The sequence below is a fragment of the Anneissia japonica genome, unplaced genomic scaffold (genome assembly GCF_011630105.1).
Source record: "Anneissia japonica isolate Jap-2015-1 unplaced genomic scaffold, ASM1163010v1 scaffold17412_len611537_cov169, whole genome shotgun sequence".
Classification (NCBI taxonomy): Eukaryota; Metazoa; Echinodermata; class Crinoidea; order Comatulida; family Comatulidae; genus Anneissia; species Anneissia japonica.
The window spans coordinates 586,774-596,675 of NW_022695890.1; the positions used below are offsets into that span (position 1 = coordinate 586,774).

At 33.1% G+C, this 9,902-nt stretch overlaps 1 protein-coding gene across 1 annotated transcript; it reads left to right on the plus strand.

The window, feature by feature from the left end:
* The first annotated feature begins 2,773 nt into the window (after positions 1-2,773).
* Positions 2,774-6,317, plus strand: LOC117101619 (E3 ubiquitin-protein ligase TRIM71-like). Its single transcript, XM_033241622.1, has 2 exons — positions 2,774-4,910; positions 5,931-6,317. The coding sequence occupies exons 1-2, from the start codon at positions 2,790-2,792 to the stop codon at positions 6,315-6,317; spliced, it is 2,508 nt and encodes an 835-aa protein (XP_033097513.1). The 5' UTR covers positions 2,774-2,789.
* The last annotated feature ends 3,585 nt before the right edge of the window (positions 6,318-9,902 follow it).

Sequence of the window (9,902 nt, forward strand, 5' to 3'; positions counted from 1 at the left end):
TTCACCGTACGCAACACTTCGTATGCTGGAAGGATGTCAACTGTCACCAAGAATCTCATCAATGGAGTCATCAATTGCTCAGGGAATATCTTCAGATGTCAACCAATGGAACAACCAGCTAAATAAATACAATAAACATTTAATTTCATAAATGCTATAAATGCTGTTAATTCCATAAGAAGATTGCTTATACTATACTTTGCATGCATAATAGAAGTGGGACACTTCTTAGGGAGAGGGGGAGTAGTGTAACCTTTGAACTTTCAAGGACTCTATTATGGGATGTTCCCGCGGAGTCTCGCTCTCTCGTGGGGGTTCGTCGACTAGCCAAGCTGCGTCTTGTTGGAGGCTCACACTTTGTATAGAATAAAACAGTTAACATCCAGCTTACTTGGTGTCTGGCTCATTCATTGAAGTCCGAACTCATCTAGTAACATCCATAGAGAGTTACACTAGCGCTACCCCTGACAGAACAGAAGTGCTAGCAAGTCCTGGTTGGTGCAAATTTTGTTCACTCTTTTAGATGTCTCCTTAAGACTTGCAATTCATAAGCCAAACCAGTCACTCGTCGCAAAAATCGATTTTGAGTTATTAATACAGTATTAGAGAGTAAAATAATAGCTATAAAATGGTAAAAAATCATTTTAATCGGACATTTTCTTATGAAGTTACCAGTGTTTAACCACACAGCTGTTTAAAGAACAATATATGAGAAATTAACCGTCAAAGTTTATGATTTCAGGCATTTCTCATGCAGAAACTATCTTTAAATCCTTAAAAAGTATTGTTTTAGCATTGAAAATGGGGAAAATAACAGCATAGAATGATGTGTAGATATATAAAGGTTAGTTTAATGCAATAAAATAGATTCTTAAAAATTTGATATTTCAGCATATTTTGGCCATTTTCTCTGAAACACGATTTGCGACGATTGACTGGTTTGGCTTGTCTTTGCCACATATAATTAAAGCAGTGTCACAAGCAGTTTAGAGTTTGTCTCTTTACTTAATATATTTCAATATACTTTTTACATATACAGCTTGGAAAATATTTTCAAAAATCATTTTAAACCGAACTAATATTTAAGTATTGATATTTTTAGTGATTTTTCAAACCTACTGCAAAACTAATACCTACAAGTTGGTTTGACAGCGATTTTTATTTAGAAACTTGTCTATGAGCCTTTTGGGAATTCCCATTATTAAAGGTGTGCCATATTTCCAGTGCATGAATGAACATCATTTAGTTTCAAGTGAGTTTGCTTTTAGATAATCATGCTATGCAGTTTTATTTATCACTAATATTGTAATTCTAATATAATGGAGTAAATGTGCTCTTCAAGGTCAGGCCAATAATGTCTGCAAAAAACTAACCTGCTACGTTGATATGTTTACAGCCATCACCAACATCTGGGTTGTCTGATTCAGAGTTCAATTTAGAACAACCCCAGGCTTATACACTATGGTTTACTGCAATAGACAATTCCATAAAATATGGGATATATTCATTCTATAATTTGTTCAAGCTTGTTCAAAACTTAATAGCCCCTAGGGAAAACCACATTAAAATGGTTTAGGATGCTATATAGACTATGTCTAGGCCTTGCCCATAAAACAGCTATGTGCGTGCTATGGTACATTTCTAGCTAGGTAGTGCGATTATATAAGCACAATTTATTCGACTAGCAATAAGTTTTGCACTATTTATGATTTCAATTTATGCTTCTCCTTTAATTGTGGGATAAAAACATGCACTAAATCTTGATGGCTAAGTAGTTTATGGTGCCAATTGCTTTGAACTTCAAACTGTTGACACAAAATTGGATCAACATTTCATCTTGTATTTTACAGAAAAGCATCGGAAAACGCCAAAATTCAACCTATCTAGGATAGCAACAGTTACACCATCATTCCTACCAATCAATATTTGAATCAATTAGGTAAGAAATTGATACAAAACTCAGAACACCTATAGCAATCACTAGTAATCTTAGCCACACTATCAAGGGACAAAATAGTGTGAATTACCCATATATGGGCATGAAAGTCATATCACACCCATATTTGGGCATAATGATATTACTCTGTTGCTAGCTAGTAAGCCAATAAGTACTGTACACCGTGACTGATACCAAGTTTCATCCAAAAATATACTGTGATTCTCAATCAACAGTACAAGTATTGTAATTTAAAAAATTCAATAAAAATTAAAAAGAAATGGATGTTCTTCTGATATACCGCAGTGGGGAGGGGGCTATATCCCCCAGCCCCCTCTGGCGCCACCCCTGCTTGCACATCCTAGATTTGCCACTACTTAGCATACCCTGCAATTTACCCTATGGTCCGCCACTGAAATTAAGCAAGATTGAAGTCTAATGTTATGGTCAAAGCAGCTCATCAATCAGTCAACACCTTGGATTGCGTAAAATCCTTGAAACAATGTCCACAGCAAAATAACAATTTCAGAAAATGTTAATATTGTATTTTGGATTAATTTATTCATTCTAACACCTAGGACTCATAGTTTGACTAAATTGTAAAAGTCTATTAATCGTCACATTAAATTAATTCATAAGGCGGCTTCTAAATATGAGGTGACCTCAAGGGTAAGCTAGAAGGGGCACCTCCTATAAATATAGTTTTTAAAAAAACAACATAAAAATATATACAGTAATTTGAACTCAGAAAATATTTAAGCACATATTATTTATTTAAAAAAAAATTCCAATATACTGTACCATGGTATCTATATTGTCTCTACAGATGTCGGTATCCAAAGCATTACAGTTTATGGATAAAAAAGATCTTGAGTGTGCCATCTGCCTCAACAGGTTTCAACAACCAAAGACACTGAAATGCATGCACACCTATTGTCTACATTGTATCCAGAAATGGGTGGAAACTCATGGAAAGATGAAATGTCCAACATGTAAACAAGAACATGATTTAACAAAAGAAGATCTAAATAAGCTGGCTTCCAATGCAATGATAAGTCAACTACTAGAGTATGTCATGAAAACAGAGGATCAAAAACCACTTAAATGCTCTTTCTGTGACAACCAACCAGCATACCATTGCTCAACATGTCAACTGTATCTATGTGGAACTCAATGTGTCAAACAACACAAGGCACTACCTTCAACTAAGGATCATCCACTTTACACACTAGACATAAAGGAACCAGATGGCCAACCAACCAATTGCCAAGTTCACTGCAACACCCCACTGGAATTTTACTGCTCCAATTGCAACAAATCAGCATGCAAGCGTTGTGAACACATCCTTCGTTGTTATCAAAAACAACATGAAGTGATTCCAATGTCAACTGCCATAGAAGAATTTAACAAAAATGCCACTGAACTTGTCAAATTAGCACAGGAAATTGAAAATAAATTAACAGAAAAACTAGAATTCATTGATAAAAATAAGTCATTATGTAAATTACAACTAAAGTTAAGTAGAACAGCCATAGAAATTCAAGAAAATAAACTTATTAAGAAAGTTAAAGAAAAAAGTAAGAAATTAACTTTGATACTGGAAAAAATACATAAAGAAAAAGAAGATGCATTTGATAGTACATTTAAAGATACTGATTCAAAGAGAACTCAATTGAATAATCTAATGGCCACAGTTAATAAAATGATGAACAAACCAGAAGAACGAGAATCACTTGGATCCCATACGACAACTATCAACACAGTCAGAGACAAGGTCCTAGCAACTGATTTTGATAAATCATTTGATAAAATAAATATGACACCAAAATTCATTCCATGTTCACACTTGGATGAGTTGATGAATACAGAGGGCATCGGTAAAATCACAACTGCTGATAGCATGCTGTACGAGGTTGATGATAATGATAAAGAAATTACAGTCACAAAAGGACAATCATTTGTAGTGAAAGTATCCAGTCTATCAGAGAGTGATGTATGCCAAATTGCTGCAACATTAATAAACTCATCAGGTGAAAAATTACCAACTGAGGTAGAATATGATGAAAATGGACAGTACAAAATAACAGGTAGATGCAGTGTGGAAGGTGATTGGAAAATGAAGATAACTGCTAGAGATGAGCACATCAAAGGATCTCCAGTGAATATCAAGGTGGAAAAACTGGGACTTGTTCATACCACTGATAGCATATCTGATTATAAAGAACATGACAAGGAACTTAAAGTGACAGATGTAGTGTTAGCCAGAGATGGATGCATATTAGTATCAAGCCGTAGCAAATATATATTGAAGTTCAACCAATCAGGTTCATTTGTTGCTAGGATACAGGTGCCACAAAATGTGAAGGTCAATAGAATGCATCTAATGAGTGATGGTAACATGATATATAGTGATGCCATAGCAGAATGTGTAGTATTGTGTGATGAAAAATTGCAAGAAGTCCGTTCATTTGGTAAAGGCACGTTGAAATCACCATTTGGCTTGACATTAAACAAGGAAACTAGAGCTTTGTATGTAGCAGACATTAGTGCTCACTTTGTGTATAAATTCAATGTCGATGATGGCAGGCTACTGGGTAAGATAGGTTCAGCAGGTAGTGGAGTAGGTCAAATGAAGCAACCAAGAGATGTCACTTTAACTAAGGAAGGTCATGTGATTGTTGCTGACATTGGAAATGACAGAATACAAATGTTTGATGCAAATGATAAGTTTATGAGAATACTTGTAGGCACTGGTGAGAAAGATGGCAAAGTTTGGGGTCCCTGTGGTGTAACCATGGATATGGATGAAAATATAATAGTTTCAAGTAATCATAAATTACAATTATTTGATAAAAATGGTGTATTCATAACACGAATAGATCATAAAAATGATGGATTACAATGTCCACTAGGAATCACAGTAATCCCCAACAGACCAAGAAGAGTAGCAGTAGCCAATCACAGACCAAATAATGTAACAATATTCAATTATTAAAATAACACATTGAAAAGTTCATTAACAGGCTCCATTATTAGATAATGTAAAATAATACTTGTCATATCTACAATTTTTTTAATACATCAATAAATATTTTTGACAAATATATTCAATCAGATTCAAAGCAAAAGAGTGAGAAGAACTATCACACTATTAATGTTTATACATCACTCAATTAATTATTATATTCCATCAGATGGTAATTTTATTGTCATGTACAAAAAAAATATTGAAACTACAATATTTTTTAAATTTCTGTATTTATATGGCTGTAATAAATATTATAATACATTGAATAAATAAATGAAAATAATGAATGAATGAGCGAGTGAATGAATAAAAAGTTGCATGTGAGTTGACATGTCTCTGGATGAGCATAATCTAGATAGTTTTAATAGGAACAAACATAAAATTAGAATAATTATTATGAACTCTTTGTATTGAATTGCATTTTAAGTAATGATGTTGAGCACTGATACCCACTGAGAACTGTTCCTATATGGAGTCAAATTGAGTTGTGATGTATTAACTTTATTTGGTAATTAATTCCCAACAATTATAAAAATTCTTATGTTATATTGTATTGTGTTGTGTTTTATATGTTGTAAGCTACACTCTTTAGTAAAATTGAAAAAAAGTATTTAACTAAGTTTATAATCTTATTTAATTATTTTTATGTCCAGGGTAAAAAAAAAAAAAAAAACACAACAAAACAAATTGCTGTGTATATTTTGCTAATCAACTACAGTATAACACATATTGCACCAGCAAAAACACAGTAGGCATAATTATACTAAGTTTGTGTGAGATTTTTAGAAAGAGAATAAAATAAAAAAACACAAGTTTAATACATGAATGAGTAAACAGAACTATTTTATATTTGATTTCAGTCTGGGTTGTTACTAGGCCTATGTCAACTAGATAAATCTTGAATCCAATATTATTTTATCACACAATAACAATTGTATCAATGATAATTTTACCATCAATACACAGATGACAAATTTTCATTTTTGTACACGAATCAATGATCACAAAACAGATGTCACAATAAACACATTGGGAGTATTGACCAGGGCTGCCAGATCTACCACTTCAGCAATATTACAAAAACCAGCTAACACAGACCATGCCATACAACACAATCTAATGCCAAACTGGGAGGCTACCACTGGCAAAACAACCCCAAATGAAAAGACCGGCAGATCACAGAGTCTTTTTATAAGGTGTAACAAAGACAAAGTCATGAACAGGATAAAGGAGCACACGAAATCTCAACTATACAACCATCTTATCGAACCAACACACGGCCTGGATCAGCTGCACAACCTTAGATCAACATCTGGAGGATGTGTACGATGTCGTCAACAAGTGAAGTCATGACCAAGCTACAATACACCTAGTTGTCGTTAAAAAAAGATCTCCAAAAGGGATCGACACGTTTTGAGTAAGTACTCCGTTTACATTGTACAGTAGCTTTACAAAAATGATAATTTATCATCTATACAATTCTGAAGAAAATTAAATCTTTTCAAGATCAATGCACTTGTATGACACACTTAAATTCAGTAAGCTTATTTTGAGATGTTTCATCACATGATAATTAATAAATTGCATATTTCTTACAAATTCAAGAATGCTGATAATTACATTTTGACATATAATCAATCATCACATATATTTTTAATTTCATTTAAAAAGCCAAATTGTGGCCCAGATGCTGAATTGTATGATATTTACAGAGTTATATTAAGTAAATGTACTTATTTACAAACAGTACTTGTTAAAAGCTTAAAAAAAAAAAAAAAAAAAATGTAATAAAATTTACTTGGATTTAGTTTTCATATCTGAACTTTTACTGAATTTTTTAAAATGCTTTTGGTCCTTAAATTAAGAAATTACTACTATTTAAAAACTTTCTGTTATGATGATTATGCCATTTCCATGGTTTGGACATCCCTGTGATGGTAATAAGAGTTGTAGTGTAGTAGTAGCAGTAGTAGAGATTTTTAAAATCTTGTTATTTTATTTGGCTTAACACTGGAGACAATATAAAAAAAAGAGTAATCTAGTGAAAGAACATGTGTTGTCACCTCTAATAAGACACACCCTCATGAAAGATAATGAAAGTAATGATTTACCCCTCTTCCCATGCTGTTTCTGCTCCTTGTTCAGCCTGTATGTCGATTCGCTGAACTTTAATAATATACATGAACACGTCCTTGTTCCCCTCGATGTGTACCACCAGCCTGGTATCTCAAGACGCCATGCAGTTAGGTTCTGATTTGGCGATGCTATATTCTCTGGTCCACACCGTTCATCCTCATCCAAGAGCATGTCAATTGGTCCCATGCCTTGACTTAACTGGAGGAAAGAGAAAGACGAAAAGATAACATTGGATTTTGATTTATTCAATGTGACCATTATACTCATTGTGTGCAAATTAAAAAAATGATTAAAGGATGATTAAGCACCTCTCTATGGCTGCCATAGTCACTGGCGACACACGTATGCTATTTAACAAATGACACTGCAAGTTTGAACCTTTACCCTTTGACCTTTACCCCTGCCCAGAAACAGTATTACAATTTCATCAAGTCATTGTGTTACTGATTTACAAATGTTTGCATTTATATTTTTATTATATTGATTTTTAAAGAATAAAATATTGATTATTTATATGTATGTATCATGCTTCGTTCATTTTTGTTTGACATCAAAGGTGTTTAATTAATTTTACAGTTTATTATATAACTAAGTATTGTATAAGTAGCAGTAGATTTAAGACCAGTAAAATAAAACGTGATTATAAGTTTGATTTACAACTTACACTAATTTGACTTCCCTAAGGTTCCATGGGCATTTCTTGGTTACTGTCGGAATTATTACTGTGGAAAACTCCCCTTATTTTACTCCCTATCTTGTTGAACAGGGGTTCGTTTGACCTCTTCATGTTGGCTGAAGAAAAAACATAAAATAAACAAATTATTCAAAGATTTTGAGTCTTTACAATCAATCAAACAATCCGGTAATCAATCCATCAATAAATCAATTAACTAATCTATCGATCAATCTAATATTAGTTTACAAAAAATTAGATAATAGATACCACTTTCATAAATAGTCAGGAATCAGAACCATTGTGTCAATAAATCAATTAGCCAATCAATCAATCAATCTAACATTAGTATGTGAAACGTACTGGTAGAAGATGATGATGATACATAGTACATAGTAACTAAAAATCACACCAACAAAATAATAAAGAAGAAATATGTTTATCCTATATATGGACACATGCTCTCACTCATACCTTTCCTTGCCTTCTCAGGTTTTCTCCTCTCTTACTTCTCTTTCCAATCTGACCAAGTCCTCTTGGTCCGGTCAACCTCAATTTGATTCCCTATGTATTGGTTGAGGACCGATACTCCTGGGTTATAATACCCAATAAAGTTTCAAAGAGGCGAATCTATTAGTTTTAGTGAATATTTACCATTATTAACAATAATGTAATGTAAAGTACGTAACAACATGATAGAGGCTTCTGGGAAAACTTGATTGAGCATCACCGTCAATAGCACTACGCATGAAGACTGTCTAAATCACACGGGATATCAGCGAAGTCACAAAAAAGTCAACCGACATTTACTTTATTGGATTGAAAATGACTCAAAACACAAGCAATAAAAAGTGCATGTCGATTATGACCCTAAACAGTCTCATAAAAAACTTGATAATACTATATCAACAGACCCTACAGTGCTACACAGACATACATTACAGTAACATATATGCACGCAAAAATATAGATTTATGTTAATACAATTTCATTTATTAGCTATTGCATTTTAATACTGAAGTATTGCACTGGGATCATTTTTTAAAATAAGAACATATATGAAACTTTCTTCCATTGCTGGAATGACACAATGTGGGCATGGATTCTTCCATGTGGTGGCTCATGATATTTTTGTCTAATTATGAACAGCATGTTTGTAAAAAATATATTTAAGTCGCCATTAATTTGTCTCAATTGCTGTTCAGGTATCTGTGTAAAATACATATTCTACATAAAAGATTTAGACACAACTGAAAACTATGCTACATTAACATACACAGTAAACATATTATATAGAAAATACTGATTATATATATTGTGTATACAATTAATTAAACTATGCATATCTTTTTCTGTACATACATACCAGTGGCGGCAACATCTTTTCCCCAACAGATGGCCCAGTGTTCTCCCACAAATTGGCTGCACCCACCTCAGCCCCACGATGGTTGGAGCTCAGGGTAAAACATTTTAGGTTTGTCACCTCTGATGCCCGAAAATGGCATTCTCGATCGGACCAGCTTTCTCTGGTTTAGAAAATTATTATAATTGATCGCTGACAGATTTTACTGCAACTACGTACGTACCTGATGGCTGGACCAAGCCCTGCCCAAGCTAGCCCAACAGCTGGCGCTACCCCTGATACAACAGAAGTGCCAGCAAGTCCTGGTTGGTGCAAATTTTTCTCACTGTTTTAGATGTCTACTTAAGACTTGCAATTCATATAATTAAAGCAGTGTCACAAGCATTTTAGGGTTTGTCTGTTTACTTATATTTCAATACTTTTTATACAGCTAGAAAATATTTGCAAAAGTCATTTTAAACCGAACTACAGTAATATTTAAGTATTGATATTTGTAGAGATTTTTCAAACCTACTGTACATAAAAGCTTCTTTATTAGCACAACTAGTAACTACAAGTTGGTTTGACAGCGATTTTTATTTAGAAACTTGTCTATGAGCCATTTGGGAATTCCCATTATATATTAAATGTGTGCCATATTACTATGAGGCGCCATCTGTTAACTTATTATTTAGCAAAAAATAACATGGCTTTTTACGTTATATATTTATATATTATTTTATATAATATATAATATTTTATATAATATATAATATTTTATATAATA

Bases quoted from the DNA above. Each gene is read 5' to 3' on its own strand.
- LOC117101619 (XM_033241622.1), top strand. From the start codon at position 2,790: ATGGATAAAAAAGATCTTGAGTGTGCCATCTGCCTCAACAGGTTTCAA. The intron at 4,911-5,930 runs GTAACAATATTC...ATCAATACACAG, and splicing joins CCAATCACAGACCAAATAAT to ATGACAAATTTTCATTTTTG.